Raw genomic sequence first — 22,132 nt, forward strand, 5'->3', positions numbered from 1 at the left:
AAATTTTACTTGTGTCTCCCTTCACCCATGCCTCCCATCTTCTTCCTCCTGTGCCTTCTCCCCGCCACGCCCCCTTTCCACGTCTGTGCTCTGTTTCCTTTCATCCCTGCCCCTCTTTGTCATCTTTTGTTCCTCTCTCATCTTCTGCCTAGCTATATATCTTGTGCCTGCTCTTTGACCCCTTATTTGCATACATATAAACGTTATTAGTTAGGATATGCATATGAGAGAACAAATGGTTTTTGTCTTTTCTGGGCTTGGGTTATCTCACTTAATACAGTATTTTCCAGTTCTGTCCATTTTCCTGCAAATTTCGTAACTTTGTTTTTTTCACAGTTGAATAAAAAATTCCGTTGTGTAGATGTCCACCACATTTCGTTATCCAGGCATCAGCTGGTGGACATCTCGGTTAGAGCTTCACTTCCCTGTTACTGTGAACAGATTAGCAATGAACATGGATGTGAAATGTCTCTTTAGTAAAATGTAGAGATCTCTGTGTAAATGCCCAAGAGTGGGAGTGCTAGGTCATATGGCAGTTTGACTTTAGTTGTTTTTTTTTTGTTTTTTTTTGAGAAACCTATCCACTGATTTCCATAGGGGCTGTACCAGCTTACGCTGCCACCCGCCATGAATAATGGTTCCCCTTTCCCACAACCCTGCCAGGATTTGCTGTCGTTTGTTTTCTTGATGATAGCCATTCCAATTGGGTGAGATGTGATCTCAAAATGGGTTTAACTTGTATTTCCCTGATGCTAAAAATGTTCGACATTTAAAAATATATCTATTAGCTGTTTGTGTTTTGTTTTCTTTTCAGAAGTGTGTTTGTTCATTCATTAGCCCATTTACCGATAGACAAATGATTTTGGTATTTAATTTGTACAGTCTTTTTCGTGTTCTAGATATCAATCGCTCATCTCAGGGATAGCTGGCAAAGATTTTCCCCCATTCTGTAGGCTTTCTGTTCACTCTGCTATTGGTTTCTTTTGCTGTATAGGAAGCTTTCAATTTCATGTATTCCCATTTGTTGAATCTTGGAATTCCTGAGTAATTCTGATGAGCAACAAATTATGAGGGTTAGGAATGTGGCTCAGTGCGTAGAATGCTCGTCTAACATGAGCATGAGACCCTGGGTTTGAGCCTAAGTGCTGCATAAACAAGTTATGAGTTAATAGCCTGGAAACTCTAGAGAGTTATAAGATCACAAAATATACTTTCTTTTATATTAGGTATGCGTTGATATCTATATCGGTTCAATCATTAACCTGTTTTATTTAGTGGCGTAAGAAATGCGAAGCACAACGCATATCCTGGCTGTAGCAGACAAGTACAGGGAGTAGCTTACGACCCAGGACTCTTGGCTTGAGCAGTAAATCCACTTTTCCTGATAATGCATCGAGCAGTGTGTTGGCAACCTGGGACCTCCACCTGCGCTGAGCTGCATGCACACCCTATCTCCAACAATGTCAACTCTGTCCTCCTAATCACCTTCAATAACTCCACGTTTTGGTCACTGTCCACTGAAGTAGGTCCCAGGATACAACTGCGATACGGAAGCAGGATAGTGACCTGGCCCAGGCTGGTCTGGGGTGCCTATGTGATGACTGATTAGTCCTCTAAGTAAACTTTCAGGGAGAATATCCTGTTTATCATTTATGCTTATGCCTAATTGGACATACATATGATTATGGACAGGGACATGTAGCAGAGAAAAGGATGTACAGCCAAGTGTTGCAGTCAGGTTCACATTGCTGGCAGAAATCACCCAACCAAGAATAGCTTGTGGGGGAAAAAAAAAGAGGTTTATTTTGGCTTAAAGGCCTGAGGCGAGAGCTCCATGATGGCAGAGAAAACAATAGCATGAGCAGAGGGTGGATATTGGCCCCTGGCCAACATCAGGTGGACAACAGGAACAGGCGAGTGTGCCAAACACTAGCATGGGGAAACTGGCCATAACACCCATAAGCCTGCCCCCAACCATACAGCACCTTCAGGAGGCTTTAATTTCCATTTGCCATCAGCTGGGAGACCAGCACTCAGACCAAGTCTGTCAAGCAAAACAGAGAACAATCTAAACTACATCCCATTAGCAACTAGTGCCTCCTATAAGATCCCATGTCAAAACAAGTCCCAAGGGTAATTTGGCTGCTACTAGGCAATCTAGCTCAAAGGCCTGCTTTTATCTTGCAGTATAAAGACCCTCTTAATTTTTTTCTTTTTATATATTTATTTGAAAGAGGAAGAAGAGAGGGGAGAGAGAGAGAACGGGAATGGGCATGCCAGGGCCTTCAGCTACTGCAAATGAACTCCAGATTCATGTGCCACTTTGTACACCTAGCTTACATTGGTCCTGGAGAATCAAACCTGGGTCCTTTGGCTTTGCAGGCAAGCACTCAAACCACTAAGCAATCTCTCCAGCTGATGCCCCTCTTATCTACTTTTGCTTTACTCTCTAATTTAAATTTCTTGCTGCTTTGATATCTGTGTGCTCCTTTCAGATGGAGGAGGGCTGATGACTTCCATCTGGTGCATTTTTTTCATTCTACTTTATTTTATTTTATTTATTTGCACACGTGTGTGTGAGAGAGAGAGAGAGAGAAAGAAAGGGAGAAAGGCAGAGAATGGGCACTTCAGGGCCTCTAGTCACTGCAAACAAACTCAAGACATATATGCCACCTTGTGGTTTAAGTGGGTTTTGAGGAATTGAATCTGGGTCCTTTGGCTTTGCAGACAAGCACCTTAACAGCTAAGCAACCTTTCCAGTTCTACTATGCTTTTCCAGTAGATGTTTTTTGCCATTCTTTCTTTTTTCTTTTTTTAAAAAATTTCATTTATTTATATATTTGATACAGAAAGAATTAGGCAGGTAGAAAAAGAGAGACATGGGGGTGGAAAACGGGTGTGCCAGGACCTCCAGCCACTGTAGATGAACTCCAAACATCCGCACCTCTTTGTGCATCTGGCTTACATGGGTTGTGGGCAATCGAACCTGAGTCCTTTGGTTTTGCAGGCAAGTGCTTTAACTGCTTAAGCTATCTCTCATCTGGTGCAATTTTTGAGGCACTTCTCACATGACTAACCCACCAGCAACTGCAGAAAGCCAGCAGGTCTGGAGCTCAGGACAAGGTCTGGGCTGGGGTGGACAATCTACTGAACTGTCAATGACATACAAGGCTTGATAACATCAGAGCGAATGAAGTCATTTTGGGAAAGACACTGAAGTAAGTAACACAGAACCGAGTGTAGAAACGCAGGCCGAGAAGATGTCCACGCTGGAGAGAGAGGGCGGGAGAGTGGTGACATGGATGGACGCAGGAAGGCCTTCAAGAGCGGGGAGGAACAAAGGGACTGAGCACGGGAACTCAGCAGTAACGGCCGCCTGCACTTGCAGGCATTCATTTGGTGATGGTCTCGGATCTAGCTGTTCACATATATAATTCCATGTATTCCTCATGGCAACTCCAGGAGGTGGGATCACTACCTCCCACTTACAAAGGAAATGAAACTCGGGGACTTTCAACAACTTGCTGGAAGTTACTCAGACTGTGATCAGGGTGCCCATCATTTGGACCAAAACAGGCTGACCTCTAGTGTGAGTCCTTAATCTATGTCCTGTGGATGGGACCCAACACAGACCTTTGCATTTGGCAAAAAAGTAATACAAAAGTACAAAATTCATTTGGGAATTAAAGGGTAAAAAAGGTAGAGAAAAGGTAAAGGAGGCTATCCAGTTCTGATAGCTTGTCCCCTCAGTTGCCAGGGGGTAAAGGCCAATAAATAAATAAATAAATAAATAAATAAATAAATAAATAAATAAATAAATAAATAAAGAACTTAGGTGGAAGGAAAGGGATATTTTTAAGATTATTTTTATTTATTTGTTTGCAAGCAGAGATAGAGAGGAAAGAGAGAGAGAGGAGGAGTGTGCCAGGGTCTTCAGCCGCTGCAAACAAACTCCAGATGCATGAGCCACTTTGGGCATCTGGTTTTATGGGGAATTGAACCAGGGTCTTTGTAGGAAAGCGCCTTAACCACTGAGCCACCTCTCCAGCTCCATTTACTCCCCCCCCCCCAGTTTAGAGTGTGTGGTCACATGTGCTGTCTGTTCTTTGGGGACACTCTTCACGTGTCATTCCACAAGGTTGGGAATAGGGGAGAGAGTCCTTAATTTACCACTCCAGCCTTAGGCAGGAGTAAGTTTTTAACCTGGGTGTTATCCAAACACCAACTTCATCCTTGATGGTCAAGCTCATTACTGGCCCAGTGAGGCCAATCTGTGGCCCTGAAAGACTTTTCTAAAACAGTCTTTAGACTACAGAAGACATTTCTTTATTGAATAGAGGGAGTCTGCCTGAGACCAAGGTTAGCACCCAGAGCCAAGAACAGCTAGGAAATGATGAGCTGGGATATTCTCTCTAGAAAGCTTATGCTTGAAGTCAGGTCTGTTGGCGGCCTTCCAGGTTCCACAAGAGACCATGTGTTTCTTAATTCAAACCTAATTTGGAGGTTTTTGCTTTGACTTTTGTCAAATGCAACCAGGAGACCTCTGACACACCAAAACCACCAATGGACACACCTCCTGGAGACCAGGAAGACAGTTCTGTGTCCAGGAGCTTGAAATCCCCGTGCATTCCCTCTATCTGGGAGGTCTCCCTAAAGGCCTATCTTGAAGATATCCAGAGGGCTTCTATGGTAGTTTGAATGTATGTCTCTCATAGATTCAGGCGTTTTACTAAAGCTTGTCTCCAGCCACCGTGCCATAGGTGTCACTGGGGCCAGATCCTGGGGTCCAGCCCTAAGGCGTGCTGGAGGTGGATCAGAATTCCAGCCACAGGGTGTGCGGGGAGGCCTGAGCTAGGGCACCACGACTGGGTCCCCACTGTTGCTTCGGATTGTGCACCTGTGGCTTTCATTTGTTGCTGCCTGGCTGTTTTTTCCTCTGTGATCAGGTGTATGAAAGCAGCTTTTCTGTTTTGGGTGGAACTTCCCTTGATCTGTAAGTTTGAAATAAATTCCTTCCTCCCCTAAATTGTGCCTGGTTTGAATGTCCATCCCAGCAACGTGACGCTGTGTCAATGTCAACAGCTTCGTATCAAGAACTTTCCTAACCACAGTCAACAAAGCTTCCCCAAGGTTTTATGACACCTGCTGCAACTAAGACCAGATGTTCTTGACCTGTGTCCCAAGTGTCCTGCCAGATGGGGGCCTTCATGATTTCTGCTACCAACCTCTTCCTTACCTGGCATAGACATGGAATTCCAGGGCCCCTCATTCTTGGGATCAGGTGCTTCATGGAGACCTCACACTATCAGGAGACGACCTTCTGCCTATTTTGGAACCATGTTGGTTTTGCTTTTGTTAAGTTTCATAGTGAATTAGACAAAGTGCTTACACAAAGGGCTTTGAACATCTCATGTTTCAATCTTTTCCATTCCTATATTTTGCCACCCAGCCCTAGATACAATCCTCAGGGCCCTGTCCACCTGAAATTTCCTTTATTTTACATCACTAAAGCCACAAAGTTCCTTCCTGTCTTGTTGAGATCCTAAAGGTAACAACTGTTTTTCACCATCTTTCATCATCCATACCCACTATGCACAAGGAAGAAATTTAGTTTATAGCTTCTCATGAATTCCTACCTTTATTTTTGGCTCAGGTCAAAGGTTGTATTTCCCAAATCACTTTTGTTTTCCTTAACATACCTATTACTGTAACTTTGCTTATTTTCTTCCAAAACACGAATCCTTTAAGAGGAAAATATGCACTGAAATAGTAATTCATCTTTCTCTTCAACCCTCCTAACACACACACGTCAAACAGGCTACATAATTTGAAGCTATCATTTGAAATTCCTTTCCTCAGTTGTCCTTGTCAAGGCGAAAAGCAGAAGCATCCGGGACTCAAGCACATTTTCATTTGTAGAAGTCTACACTGTTTATTCATGACATCCTGGCAAAGGAGAATTAAAAAGAAAAAGGGGGCTGGAGAGATGGCCAAGTGGTTAAAGGCACTTGCATGTAAAGCTTGATGGCCTGGGTTCAGTTGCCCAGTTTCCATGTAAAGCCAGATGTGCAAAGTGGCATATACATCTGGAGCTGTTTGCAGTAGCATGAGTCTCTGGCATGCCTATAGTCTCTCTCTTTCTTTTTTTCCTCCTCTATGTCTATCTTTCAAATAAATATATTAGCTGGGCGTGGGGGCGCACGCCTTTAATCCCAGCACTCGGGAGGCAAAGGTAGGAGGATCGCCGAGAGTTCGAGGCCACCCTGAGAATACATAGTGAATTCCAGGTCAGCCTGAGCTAGAGTGAGACCCTACCTTAGAAAACCAAATAAATAAATAAATAAATAAATAAATAAATAAATTAATTAATTAATTAATTTAAAAAATTAAGAAAAAAAGAAAAAGGAGAAAAAAGGGGCAGGGATTCTAATCATGTTGGCAAATTGTAAATAACAAACAGAGTTGGCACCTGTCTCATGACCCTGCCCTAGGGGATGGTGTCACACTGGAGGGACTAAGCATGCCAAGGCAAAGTCATTTGAATATGACTAGTAACTCTGGAGGGACCTTGCTTCTGCCGCCATGCTGATGAATATAAAACCTCTGCACAGATTCTAAGTGTGTAGGGGAAAGGAGAAAAAGCCAAAGAAGGCATACAAAATAAATGGCTTTTAGACATTTCCTGCCATAGTGAGGAGGCAGAATGAGACCCAGAGCCACTGGGGTACTACCATGCTTTCTAATCTTTCCTGAGCCTGGCAACCTTTGACCTCTCTAATGGAGATGGTCCTTAGGATGCACTTACTTTACTTACTATTACTATTTTCTTGAGAATTTTGAATCTCTTTTAGACAAATCTTTTCCATGTATATATTTTGCCTCCTCATTTACTTCCTTTTAAAAGTATTTCCACAAATATACCATTAATAATAAGAAGACTAAATCAAATCACTACATAGCCATCACCTAGATTCCATAGTTATCAGGGTTTTTTGTAATCTTGGTTCACTAACATTCCAACTAATTCTTTTCCCTAGAGAATTTTAAAGCATGTCTGAGATACGTAATTCTACTTACACACTAGCCATCTTTAAGAGGAGATTTCATGAATGTGGAATCACAATACCTTTATCATACCTAACAAACCCAAACAAAATTCTCAAAACAAAACTAACACCCAGTCAACATTAAATTTTCCTGACAGTCCTAAAACGTAATTTCTAACAATTTTATCTCACAACCCAAACGAGGCCCATGTACTATACTGCACAGGCACATTTTCTTTTCTTTCTTTCCTTTTCCTTTTTTTAGTTTTTCAAGGTAGGGTCTCACTCTGGCCCAGGCTGACCTGGAATTCACTGTGGAGCCTCAGGCTGGCCACAAACTTATGGCAATCCTCTACGTCTGCCTCCCGAGTGCTGGGATTAAAGGCGTGGGCCACTATGCCCAGCTCTAGCCACCTTTTTCTATCGACAGTAGGAAGGTCAGAGAGCAGCCACACTGGATCTTCGTTGTGCAATGAGGCTTGAAAGCCTCCTGATTTGCTGAAAACACACTTTGTGAACACAGAATCTATGTCAACTTGCACAGGATCTTCAAGTATTGAAAATTTAATTCCCACGGAACCAGCAAAGCAAAAATTTGAGCTATGTATAGCAACAGCAGACTAAACTTCGTTGAAGTGATTTCTTTCTAAATCGCAGAGTTAGTATACTTGCCCACATCTAATCATCAGCCACATGGTCATGTTTTGAGGTATTTGGGGCACCTGCTACTTGGGCTGTTGGGGTTTTATATTTATACACACGGAACAGCCTGGAAGTATTGATTTTTCTATAGCAGTTACAAGATGCTGTGTTTGCAAATGTGGAACACAGAGCCCACTTCATGTTTAGTAAGAATGTGAGTTCCTTTAAAAATAGAAAGGAAAAACTTAACCCTGCAGCAAGGTAAAGGCCAAAGGTGGGACACAGTATTAAGGACTAACCTCTTTCTTTGCAGACTATTCTTACAGGTGTAGGCACAAAAAGACACAATACCCTTTCTTTTGACAATGCTTTTAGTCCTTCAATTCATAAAAAAAAAAAAATACTGAGGAATAACACATGTAAGAAAAGGTATTCAATTCTCACAGATGGTCTTTATTCTTCCCAATGAAGTTATGCTATCAAAAGCACAGTATGATACCACTTCACATCTATTAGGATATGGTGACGTTGGAACCTTTGTGCTTTGTTGGTATGAATGAAAAATGGTACAGGGGCTATGGAAAATAGTACAGTAATTCCTCAAAAGAGTAAAAAATACAATTATGATAGAATCCAGAAATCCTATTTCTGGGCATACACCCCAAAGACCAGAAAAAGCAGGGCCTCAAAGAGACATTTGCCCACCCATGTGGACAGCAGCATTACTTGCAACAGCCAAAAGTTAGAAGCAGCCCAAGCTCTCAAATACAAGGAGAAGGGAGGCATGCCACGTGCACACAAGGAGAAGGAAAGTGTGCCACAACAGAGGGTAATTTAACCTTAAACAGGAAGGGAATTCTGAGCTGTGTGACAACATGGGTGAACTTGAGGCCATTTGGTTAAGGGAAATAAGTCAGGGACATACAGACATATGTGTACTTTTTCACTTATGGGAAGTACTTAGGGTAATCAGAGGGGCGGAGGGAGAGAGTGTGTGTGAGAGAGAATGGTGCTCACCAGGGGCTACAGGAAGGAAGGTGAGGAGTTTTTGTTTTGTGGTTATAGTGACTCAACTTTTGCAAGACAAATAGTTATGGAGATGGGTGGTGGAGGTGGCTGAATTACGGTGTGAGGGTACTTAATACCACTCAGCTGCACACTGAGAAACAGTTAAGGTGGCAAACCTTATATGCATTTTACCATAATTAAAAATACCTAAGATGGGCTAGAGATTGCTCAGTGGTTAAGGCACTTGCCTGCAAGGCCCAATGACCCAGGTTCAATGCCCCAGTGCCCAAATAAATTCAGGTACACAAAGTAACACATGCACCTGGAGCCATTTGCAGTAGCCAGAGACTCTGTTGTGCCCATTATCTCTGACTGTCTCTCTTCTGTTTCTCTCTGCTTGCAAATAAACAAAAATGTTTTTTTTAAAATACCCAATATATGCACTGTTTCATCATGAGGTAGGGGGAATGTGTCTGATGCCATGTGGACTAGGTACATATGGCACAACTCAAAACTTCTAGGAAGAGCCTGGCATCTCTTTCTCACAAGAGTAAAAGTCATGCATTATTTATTTTCAGGGTCCTATTAGGTCTGCAGACAACAAAACCTTCTGGTTTGGTTCCTACGCTCTCCATCAGACCTCCATTCTTGGAGTAGAAGCATACAGTAACAGAGCCAATAGATTCACTTTTGTTAAGGTGAAATGGGCACTTCTGTCCCAGCCTACTAAAAATATCCAAGACTGAGAGGAGAAAGAGAAAGAAATTAGAACTTGTTTGCCCCATTTTGTGGGCTCAATATATACTAAGGGACCTAAATATTTATATATTTATTCAGGAAAAAAATTTAAGTTTTCTATGTGGAGATGCCATTAAAAACATATTTAATACTACTGATAAAATATTATAAAAATTTCAGAATTATGAAATATTGTACACTCAAGGGGCGGAGACAGGATGATCCTGAGTTCCAGGGGGCCCTGGTCTAAACAGTGTGTCCCTTCCTTGATATAAAAAGCAAAACAAAAACAAGACTGCACGATAATTAAACTTGATGGTTAACTTGATTCTATTGGGAGATATCTAAGATATTAGTTCTAAAACACAACTCTGAGTGTGTTTGTTTTCACAGATTACTAGTTAAAAGGGAAAGGTCTTTCGTGTGGACAGAAACAACAGGCTGGAGGCCTAGATGGACTACAAGGGAAGAAGGAAGTGTACAAGCAGAGGCGTACCCTCCTATCTACTGCCTGGCACTACGCTGTGAGCTCCCTGCCCTTCCGCCAAGATGCTCTGTCTCACTGCAAGCCCAGAAACAATGACGCCAGACAGATTTGAACTGCAACCTCTGAAACAGTGAGCCAAAATAACTCGCTCCTTCTTTAAATGATTTCTTTCAGGCATTTACCGCAGATGAAAAGTCTGACTAATGTACTGGAAACTTAAGCATTTTTAGGTTTCAAAAGTTGCTCATAGGCAAATTGGGGGATATTATGGTAGGCTCTGAAAATTCTTCAGCTTTCTGTTTCAAAGCAGGCTGGTCATTAAATTACATGGGCTTTGCTCCTCTTCCCAATGCCAGAAGAATAAGAAAATAAAAACCTCATTTCTAGCATATGTAGGAATTCAACACATCTAAAGTAGATACCAATGGTCAAAATCTCATTTTAAAGTATTGTCTAATAAAATTTGTAATTCTAAATTCGAACAAGTGCAACATTTCAAATGACAAAATGCATTTACTGGTGCTAGGCATATTTTCCCCTCAGCTTACTTTCTAAAAGTAGGTACTCTTTGGCCTATTAAGAAGTCTTGAGGCTATGGTTTATGAATCATAAAAGTTCACTAGTGCTACTAAAGCATGACAACTTTGCCTTGGTCAGCCTGCCCCTGCCAAGTAGATCAGACAAATCATTTAAAATAAAAGATTTTAAAACTAAGCTCTTCACAGGTATGGGCCATCTTTACTTCATGAAATTTGTTAATTTGAATTTAGTGGACTGTACATTAAAAGGTGAAAACTTATAAACTCCCCTTTATATTTAAATTTTTTACATGCCATATTTGTACATATAAGTGGTAACTACTGCATTTTATTTTTTAAAGAAGTGCTTCTTTTTGTTTATTTGAGAGCAAGAGACATAGACAACAGACAGAGAGAGAAAGGAGGGGGAAATGGGCGCTCCATGCCCTCCAGCCACTGCAAACGACCTCCAGATGCATGCACCTCCTTGTGCATATGGCTTATGTGGGTCCTGGGGAATTGAGCCTTGAACTGGGGTCCTTAGGCTTCACAGGCAAGCGTTTAACCACTAAGCCACCTCTCCAGCCCTACTACTGCATTTCAATATTACAATGTACTTTATATATTATAACTAATATACACTGACATTATAAAGTAATATATTTTATAACTAACATACTTTGATATTCTTGACTAATTAACTAGTATAAAGGCCAGGGTGTCAAAGCAGTACACTAAGTACTTAATTCTTATCATTTTGTGAAGTATATTGGAAGAGAGGTTTTAGTGTCTTTTTATGAACATTTTCCAATTTTAGCTGGTATATAGAAGCAGCAAGTTTTAGGGCTAGAGAAACAAAGGAAGAGGTAAATGTCAAAAGCAGTGCTTGTTAATCTCTAGTCAAGTACTTAGAACCTTCTGAAAAATTCAGATTGCTACCTCTTCACCCTAAGATTCTGCTTCAAAGGTCTGTGGGGTCACAGAGTGTGCATTTCTACGCCTCCAAGTGAGGTTGGTACCGCTGGCCTACTCTGCGCTCTACTGTTTTAAGGAATGTTTCATTAGGAGGTCTATGTCCAGAGATTTCCTAAAATTTCTTGATTTCTAAGGGAAACAGTGAAATAATTTAACACAAGCCCAAGGGAGGTGGAAATAATTCTGCTTTTGCATATAGACAAAATAGAAACGTTTATGAAGGGTGGCTGCTTTGCTTAGCAGACCAAGAGACAAGAACCTAAACACACTGCGGGATGTTGAGCTATGTGGAGACCACCACACAGCAACATTCAGAAGTATCCAGAAGGAGCCTTGACAAGTTTTCTAAGCTTCTGGGCACCCAAACAAATCTGACCTGATTTCTTCATTAGGCTCTGAAAAACAAACTAACCCATCAGGACGGTCTCAGAGAAGCACGTCGGTGCAATGCAGAGTTCGTTAGGAAATAGCATGCTAAATTAATGCCAGCTGCACCAAAGACGCTGCAAGGTCCTTGATCTCCTTTTGAGCAAACAAGGACACAAACAACTGGCCAAACATGGACACTTAGAGTCCTCTCCAGATGAGCACCGTCATGCTGTTTTTGTGCTGAATCTAAAGATGGATCGTGAGTTCCTCTGGCTGGCTTTTCATAATTGGAGCTGCTTTTCCAGATGCTAACACATTTTGTTTTTATGAGATCACCAACAAGCACAGAATACCGGCTTCATTTATGTGTAATGCATCTCTCTTAAACTGCTATATATATTTGAGGGACTTTATTATATATCATGGTCAAAAGTCACTCTGTAACAAGAATTCAAGAGAAAGTATAATGGTTTTCTTTTTACTGACAGAAAACAAATTCTGCTACCTTTAAGTTGTACTTGCATAAGCCCAAGAGAGAAGGTACTTTCCAATCACTGCACATTCAACTCAAATAGGCCAATCCATTGAATGAATCATAGGGAGGAATTAAAATGTAATAATAGTTAATGAACAAATGAACATTAAAACTTGCAAAGTTAATATACCAAATTAAATGTTATGAACCTCTAGAAAGAGGTCCTATGTCAATGAATTTAAAACAATTCATTTCCCAAATATTACTCTTTTCAGTGCAACCAGACCAGTGCCATCAATTTGTGGGGATAATATGCTTTATGTGCTGTGGCAGATTAACGAAATTGGGTCTAACAGGCCCTTAAGAACTGCAGATGCTTTTAAAGCTCTTTGGCTACACTCTCTATGGCACAGGTCAATGGTTGAAAGGGTTTTTTTGTTTGTTTGTTTTTTGAGTGGTGATGCTTAGGTCAGTGTTTCATAAACTGTAATCTAAACTTGTTATGATGATTTGTGGTACCATATAGAATTCTGAAAATTTTAGCTGGGCATAGTGGTGTATACCTTTAATCCCACTACTTGGTAGGCAGAGGTAGGAGGGTCATTGTGAGTTCAAGGCCAGCCTGAGACTGACTACAGAGTGAGTTTCAGGTCAGCCTGAGCTAGAGTTGAGATCCTACCTCAAAAAACCCAAAAAACAAACAAAAAAATCCCCCAAGTTCTAGAGATTTTGTGTTTTTTAGTCCCAAATTCTCAAAGGTTAGCTCACTGCTAGATAACATGTGCATCATTCCAGTGATACTAGGTTCTAAAAATTATCATCAATAGCCAGGCGTGGTGGCGCACACCTTTAATCCCAGCACTTGGGAGGCAGAGGTAGGAGGATCACCTTGAGTTCAAGGCCACCCTGAGACTACAGAGTTAATTCCAGGTCAGCCTGGACCAGAGTGAGACCCTACCTCAAAAAAACAAAATAAATAAATACATATTATCATCAATAATGAAAGACACAAAGTTTTGTTTTCAGACAGACACCAATTTAGAGTTGTAACCTTATCCAATGCCAAGATGTCAATTACTTTCTAAAGTTGTCTTGATTGATTTGGACACTTGGTTTCAAATGCTGTCCCTAGCAAACCTCTCTTCATCTGCACGTGTCAAAGTAAATGTTGAGCTGCAGGACGCAGGTGGCTTCTCTTCTGGTCACTTACCTAAGTTTTGCCACATGCTGAAAATTTCACAACCCATTGTTACCCGCATGTCACCATACCTGAAACAGAACAGAAAAGGCAAAATTGATACAAAACCTTACGAGAAGTGAAGTTCTTCTGTTTCTTTAGAATATAATCTATTGTTCTGTATTTAAAGGCAGTGTGCTTTTAGTTAAAGTTTTTAATGTTTATGTCTGGGTGCTTCTAAGTCAAATCTCCACACATTTTATTAAAATGGATCTGTCTCATACTTTAAGAATTTTGCATCCTCAAAACCCAGGACCCAAAAAGTGCAAATAAGTTCAAAACAGTAAACTCTCTCTTTAAAAAATTTCTTCAAAATTTGCTTCAGCATTTGCAATTTCCAGCAGTGAGCACTCTGATTTGTGAATCATTTGGACTAAACATTTCTTAGCTGATTATATATTAGTACTTACTTTTCTAACACCTTTTTCTTTTTGGATGGTGTGAACATCTCCAGCTGCAGACACAACTGGTTTATAAAAATGACTGCAAGGTAAAAGTAGGAATCCCAGATCTAAAAGGAGAATAAGATATTTAAGTACTGTGGTGTTACAAAGTATTTCCGAGTGAAGTGATACTGTATCTTGCATTTGTTTAAAAAGTGTTAAGTGGATGAGGAAGTTCAAATAAGACTGGCTAAGACAAGACAGCCGTTAAAGCTGGATGTGAATACAGGGGGAATCATTAAACTATTCTCTCTACTTATACAATATATGCTTGAATTTTTCTATAGTGAGGTAACAAAACTAAAGAATTATTTTCTAAATTATTTAGACATTGCTTCAAATATGAATTCCAGATTCCATGAGCTTGCTGGTATACACTAACTGGAAAATATTTTTGTTTCGTCAATAACGCATCTCAGTATTTCAGAAAGGCCGAGAAAGGAAGGGCTTCCTGATTGCTGCATGAATTCATTTTGGAGCTCCATTTTACGTGTAACTGTGAGAAAGGCGTCTACTTCTTTAGATGTGCTAATTGCTTTAAATACAGTCAGCATTTCAAAATTCCCTGGCCAGACAAATCTTTGGTGTCTAAGTTTTCTTACACCAAATAGAGACTCAGAAATACGTCAGAATAAAAATTCTTAGCAAAGAAATGTGTGGCAAAATGGAAGGAAACTATGTCTCCACAGATCACATGTAAAATTAAAGACAAAAAACTTGAAGAAATATGACCAAGAATATTAGTCAAGGCTCTAACCATCAAAAAAAGGAATATGAGAAAACCTCATGCAAAACACCATGAAAAATATTTATCCAAAGAAATAATAGGGGAATATGCCAAGCTTAACTTTAGAAAAATGTACACAAAGAGCGTAAGAATAAAGTAGTGGAAAAGCAAATATGGACAGGCAGAGGGCTTCGGCTGTAGCTCGGCAGTACAGTACTTGCCTAGTATGCATGAACAAGGTCTTGAGTGTGTTCAAATAAACAAAAAGAACTTCTGAAAGAGCAGAAGCTTGACTGTGAAAATTTGACACAACATATGTATGATACAGAGGAATAGGTAACCATTAAATTTTCATTGTATTTGTGCCTTTTGTATCTTCTAGTTATCCAATAATGAAATATTACTAAGTGTTTAAAATGAAACAAGTTACTCAACTAACAGGAAGCAAAGATGCCAAAAGAGAAACATCATTGAAAAGGGAAGCCATAACAGGTACCTTTGTTTATTCAGGGTCATTTCCCATTTGAAAAACTAATCAAGAATGGGTAGGTACCCACAGCATATTACTCATGGACAGAGAACCCTGACTGAAAGAATCAGTACAAATATTTCACATCTTGTCATTAACTCATTCCAGAAAATGAGAAGAGAAAGGAGTGCTTATTTTGCATGCTTTTCTTTATATACATTATATTTTTAAAAAGTATAAAACAAATATTATAGATTAAATTTCCTTTGTCACTGCCTTGGATTCAAACAGAAGAACAAGAATTAAAACTTATATTAAAGCCTATGGCAGGGGAGGTCATGAGCCTTAGGGGTATAAAGCCTGCTTTTGTCTGGCTAAATGCATATGTTATTCTCACCAAACTGCCCTGTAAGCACTACACTTAATGTTCATATTCATATATTAATGCTACTTTCACTTTTGGTTAGAGAAGCTTCACTCTTCAGATGGCGTTGCCCACTGAGGTGACCCAAAAGGCAACATAGTTCTGTGAAGAAGTGATGGAGAAGTGTCCAGCACTGAAACATCTCTATCACACCCTCCAAGGCTCAGCATCCATTGCAGAAGAGGTGGCAGAAAGAAAGAGCCAAAGGAAGGGTACCACTCCTTACAATGCAACTGTACAGACAGAAATTGGCCTCAATATCCATGACCTTGCAGTGCCTAGCAACACCTTCATAAGACCCTCATAATAGGAGAAAAAGACGATGATGTCAAAATAAAAGGGAGACTAACAAAGAGAGGGAGGGGATATGATGGTGAGCAAAGTTGTGAAGGGAAAAGTGGGAGAGGGGAGGGAAATATCATGGTTTATTGTCTGTAAGTATAGAAGATGTCAATAAGGAATTTAAAAATCATATTAACAATTAAGGCCCTTTTTCAAGCACTAAGATTCTCACCAGGCTGATAAACATTGTAATAACTTTAACATGCTTGCAAATATAATAAAAACTATTCTAACCATTCTACTATTATTCACAGTTAAAACTAATTCAGCCCAAGAAAACAAATCAGTTAACTTTCTAAAATACAACATGAATGCTAGAGCCCAAGCAAGTCTTCCAATAGACACTTACCTTATAATCAAAGTTTTCATTTAAGAAGTTCTTACGAAGTGCATCTGAGAGGTATAAAACTGTTGTAATAATAACACTAGTGATAAAAAGAATACATTTGAGTCAAAATCTCATATTAGTGAAAGTAACTTCATAAAAAGCACCTATGATAAAAGAAGATTCCTTTAATGTGTACCAATGTGAGATGATTAAAAAAAGGCATGTAAAAAGCTACAAAAACCCAGAAATCTATTACTGAAGTCAATTTGTTTTGTAAAATGATCTACAGAAAGTTTTATGGCTTCCAATGATCCAGACAGAAAGACATCCATAGCTTGATGTCTCATAATGTTTTTATCAATTTCTGAATAAAGCAAGATGATTTAATTCACATAATATTCTGAGTTTGATTATCATGGGTGACATGGAGCCTGCAGAAGAAATGGAAAGGATACAATGATAGAATGCATTGTGCATTAGATACATTAGATACCTTCTCTCTCTTCTCCCCGACTTGAGGTTCTAGACAGGATGTAAAACCTAAGCAAGGTAGTCATACTCTGGGCAAAGATCACCAGCAAATGATCAATTACTGTAAGATGGTCTGTAACCTGGAACTAGCCTGTGGAAACCAGATGGCATCACAGCCCCTCCAATGACGGACATCGCCCCAGAACTAGGGAACATGGGGAAGGCCTAACTGAGAGCCCTATATAAACAAACCCTTAAGTACCATGCATGAGAAATTAAGAAAGAAGGGTTTAGTGCTCATTCTTCTCTACTTCTAGAGCTCCTCATTCATACAAAATTGACTCATTTTCATAGCCATGGAGTATAAAATAAAATCTGAATATGTTTCCAAGTGATTAATTCTGAAAGAAGAGGAACCATCACCTTAGCTACTACAAAGCAAGCACCAATATATGAATGGTTGCTATGTAAAACTTCTTTGGCCTTTTCTGAAATACAAGCATAACACAGTATTAGGAACTGATGATGGTCCTGTTTGCAGCATGAGACTCAGACTTGAAGCAGGCAGTAGAATGGCCCTCGGTAAAGTGAAGAGAAGGAGCACAAAACATCTCACCAACTTCACTCCTTGGTTATGCTACCATGCAAAATTCAAATTAGAGGAATATTCATCAACTAGAAGAATAATGATAACCCTTAAAAGACATAATTGTTCATTATCTTTATCATATGTCAAAAAGTTCACAATCGTTTCTTCTTGTGAGGCAGGCAAATGTTAACAAGTCTAAGGGGTTGGATGGGCAGTTTCAAAAGAAAATACTTCCAAAAAAAAAAAAAAAAACCACATTTCACAGGCATCTGCTCCGCCTTAAATGTGTCCCGTGTCACATGGGCATGTGTTTTGTACAAGTCTCTGTACTTTTCAAAGAATCTTGCTATGAAAGTACACAAAAATTTCATGAGATTGAGGATTCATTTGGTTTTCTGTTTTGTTTTGTTTTTAGCTCCTCAAATAGCACATAGCATCAGTGAATTTTACAACCAAGAGATAAATCATTGGCATCTGTGTAAAGGGGTCACTCTCCATAGACACCAGTAAAAACAACGTGAAAAAAATCACTGAGTTCCTAAGAGAGTTCCCTCAAATCTTACTCTATGAAACTAAATATCACAAGAGGGCCTGTGACCACATGAGGAAGTAGATCTTCACTTAGCATCCAGAAGATTCCTGTTTATTAAAGTTCAGTAAAGAAAAGTGATTGAGCATCTGCTTAGCATTTGAAAGGCTCTGGGTTCAATTCCCAGTCTCAAAACAAATACTACCCATGCCCCAAGAAAAACACAAAAAGAAAATTCTGTATTCTTTTTTCTTTTTTTTGAGAGTGTCTCTAATTAGCCTGGTTCTTGCCAAGTAGATAAACTACCTGTCCAGTAGGCCCCCAAAATCTACCTGGCTCTATTTCCCCAGCACTGGGATTGCAAGCCCATGCTATCATGCTCGATTTCTAGGGACTGAACTCAGGCCCTCATGCTTGCAATGCAAGCACCTGACCAATTGAGCTATCTTCCCAACCCAGAAAAAATTGTGTTCTTAAAGGCAGTGTAAGTATAAACTTTCTGCTTTGGTGTTCAATGGAGAAATAGATAAAGGGTCACTACAACTGCGCTTTACATAGAAAACCACCTTCCAGGCCACAACTCTACCTTGCATTGTTGCTCAGAAATATGAACCTCTACTACCAGTGAAACTGGATCTGTCTGGAATTTTGGACAACTGGCCTTAGGAAGGAGCTGACAAATGGTGCTGGACAAAGTGGATAACCATGTGCAGGAAAATGAAACTAGAGCCACACATCTTGGCATGCATAATAATCAAGTCCAAATGGATCAAAGACCTCAATATAAGATCAGAAACTCTGCTACTACTGGAAGAAAAAATAGGATGAACTTTTCACGATGTAGGAGTGGGAAAAAACTTCCTGAACAAAACCCCAGTAACTCAGGAAATTAAACAATCACTCAGCCATTGGGATCTCACGAAGTTGAATTGTTTCACAGACAAACATATAATAAGCAGAGCCAATAGATTACCCACAGCATGGGAGAAAATTTTTGCCAGCTATACAACCAACAGAGGCCTAATTTCTAGAATCTACAAAGAACACAAAAACCTAAACAATAAAAAAAAAAAATCAAACAACCCACTCACAAAATGGGCAGAGAATTGAACAGGGAGTTCTCAGAGGAAGAAATATAAATGGCAAACACATAGTTAAGAAAATGTTCAATATCCATAATCATCAGGGAAATGCAAATTAAAACAATTATGAGATTCCACCTTACCCCAGTAAGGATAGCAAACATTTAAAAATCAAGGGAGGAGGATACTTAATAGGTTGATATTGTATATATGTAATTACAATGATTGTAATGGGGAGGTAATATGATGGAGAATGGAATTTCAAATGGGAAAGTGTGGGGGTGGGGAGGGAGGGAATTACCATGGGATATATTTTATAATCATGGAAAATGTTAATAAAAATTAAAAAAAAAAATAAATAAAAAAAATAAAAATCAAATGAAAATAAATGCTGGTGAGGATGTGGAGAAACAGGAACCCTCATTCACTGCTAGTGGGAATGTAAGATGGTACAACCACTATGGAAAGCAATATGGAGACTCCTAAAATGGTTGACTATAGAGTTACCCACAGACCCAGTTATTCCCTTACTGGGCATTTACTCTAAAAGTTCCATGCCTCAGTTCAAAGAGATTTGCTCAACCATGTTTATAGTGGCTCAATTCATAATAGGTAAGAACTGGAATCAACCCAAATGTCCATCATTAGACGAATGGATAACCAAGATGTGGTATATCTACATGATGGAATTCTACACAGCAGTAAGGAAAAATGACACAATGAAATTTGAAGAAAAATGCTTGAACTTAGAACAGATCATTCTCAGCAAACTCACCCAATCACAGAAGGACAATCGTCACATGGTCTCACTCATCTGTGGCTTCTAACATGGATCTGCCCAAGATGCTGACATACCTAATAGGTATCTTGAGAACCAGACAATAGGAAGGTGGGGCAGGAGTGGAGGGTAAAGGTATGGGGGCACAAAATTGGAACCAAATGGAACTGGTACCATTAAATCCTATATCCTGACAGACTAAAAGGTTGAACCTTCATCAGGTCCTTAGAGGGAACACCTAAATCAAAAGGCCCTGGAGAGGGTATGATGAAGACTAACCTTAATCTTCTCCTGTTTCTTTCTTTCTCTCTCTCTTTATATTACTTATCTTTTTCTTCCTTCTTTTCCCTTGGTGCTGGCTTGTAACTCCCAGTACCAGGATGTTAACATCCATAATGAGCTATTGATCAGAGGGACCTACAAGTTTTCCCAAAAGAATACAGACTTAACACAGAGCACTTGATTGCCCACCAAAGGTTAATGGTAAGATCTTACTGCCAAAGATACCACATGCTATTGGTATAGGACATGGAGAGACCTGGCTGGAATTTGAAATTCAGTCAGTCATCAGTTAGCTTGTCTAGTGCCAGGAGGTTCTACATGAGGAACTGGGGGAAAATGGCCAACATCTGCCCAAGCAACTTGTGATCTGAGCTTCTCAGCAGCAAACAACTTGACTTTATGCTCACACAAGTGCAATAGTGGCACACAGCCATGATGGGTAACCAACTGCTCTTGATTTGGCTGACAGATCTATTCAGTGGAAGGGAATCTATAGTTGGAACTGGGAAAGAAGTCAGAATCATATCCAAAAAATGAGTTCAGTCTCCACAATCAAGCTCCCACCAATCTTGGGCTATAAGAGGGCCTACACCTATTAAATTATCTCTAAAATATTAATGGTTATCCCATTTATCTGGTGCTGACTTCACTCTCCATTGGGAATTCTGCTTCTCTTTTTCATATAGATAGAGAACCTGAGGAGAGAATCAGTCCATTGCACCTCACCAGGGCCCCAGCTGAAACCATAGAGTAATTGCAGAAATGAGCAAGAGTGCTGTTTTCTTGGTGAACCTGGTACCAGCACAAGGGTGAAGGAGATAGACACAGAGAACACTCAACTCCTACCAAATCAGAGATCCAGAGATGCAGAGGCTCCCCAGACCTCATCACTGAAGTAGACCTAAAATGAATCCAACATGGTTCAGGGAAATTCACAGAAGAGGGGAAGGAAAGATTGTTAGAGCCACAAGTTGGGACATTATACACAGAGACATTGCCTCTTCCCAATAACCGATGGCTACCCCCACAAAGCATGACCCACATCCCCCAATGAAGAGGGTCCCTTCGGAAGGGGGAGGACAGGCAGGAGGCTAATGATGGTACCAGCAAGTGCTGTTTACACAATGAGTATGTACATACTGAATAAAGAAAAACAAAACAAACAAACAAAAAACTAAACTTCTTGCCAGGCATGATGGTGCACGCCTTTCATCCTAGCATTTGGAGAAGCAGGAGTAGGGGGATTGCTGTGGGTTCAAGGCTACCCTGAGACTACCTAGTAAATTCCATGTCAGTATGAGTTAAGAGTGAGACCCTACCTCAAAAAAACAAAATAAATAAGTATATAAATAATAAAACAAACTTCTCAAGGCTAGAAGATCTCAGAAGGTCTGTACTTCAAGTGCTTTCCATTTACGCTATCACTTTCATCCACATCACATATGCAGTTGCCAGGCCTTTCTATGGTATGGTAACCCAGCACTGAGTCAGTTTCCTCAAACAAAGGTCCCCAGGCTGGCTAAACACATTTATACTTTATTACTCCAATGTGGTGGGTGACTGTGGAGTCGAAGGACTTTCTCCACTTGTTCCAATTTATTTAAAGCCATGTGGCTCTGCAGGTTTCATTCTTTTCCTTATGACTCAATTTGTGAACATGGGGGTACTTCAAATCTCAAATGTTCCAATTCAGTAGCCAAGAAAGGTTTGCAATCTGCTGCCAGAAATGGTCAAGTTACTGAGTCTGCCACATGCATGCAGGCACAAGGGTCACTTTTGACAGTCATGGTCTCCATGGTCACGGAATGATAAAATCTATTTAAGAAAAGGGAGCCGCTGCACAGGGTATAGAAGTGAGTGCTGCAGGATCCTTCAGTTCTGACCTCATTCTGCAACTTAGAAATTACCTCCTATCAACCCCTCGCTGTTTTTCTCCCTACCCCAGAGAAAACACATCTCCTGTCGGCTGTTCTTTCCAAAACTGCTCCAACCTGGAAAGTCTGCAGAAGCAGAAGCCCATCTCCAAAATCCATATGTGGACTGGGAGGAACCCTGGAGGACCAGCTGGGTGTCACTGTTGACACACACTGAACCACCAGGAAGACATAAGCCTGCAGTCTCACTGTCCTGTAACCTGGTGGGTTAATAATAGAGGACCACAGAAATCACCTAG

General features: G+C 40.2%; 1 protein-coding gene across 5 annotated transcripts in view; it reads right to left on the bottom strand.

Annotated features, from left to right (window-relative positions):
* Dock4 (dedicator of cytokinesis 4) overlaps positions 1-22,132 on the bottom strand; it is a 478,789-nt gene that overhangs the window by 70,028 nt on the left and 386,629 nt on the right. For all 5 annotated transcript variants that reach the window (XM_045135544.1, XM_045135547.1, XM_045135546.1 and 2 more), the window contains exons 28-30: positions 16,250-16,325; positions 13,906-14,006; positions 13,469-13,527 (exon numbers count right to left, since the gene is read on the bottom strand). In XM_045135544.1, the coding sequence (XP_044991479.1) occupies positions 13,469-13,527; positions 13,906-14,006; positions 16,250-16,325 (236 nt within the window). The remainder of the gene's footprint in view (positions 1-13,468; positions 13,528-13,905; positions 14,007-16,249; positions 16,326-22,132) is intronic.

Source organism: Jaculus jaculus, chromosome 16 (genome assembly GCF_020740685.1).
Source record: "Jaculus jaculus isolate mJacJac1 chromosome 16, mJacJac1.mat.Y.cur, whole genome shotgun sequence".
NCBI lineage: Eukaryota > Metazoa > Chordata > Mammalia > Rodentia > Dipodidae > Jaculus > Jaculus jaculus.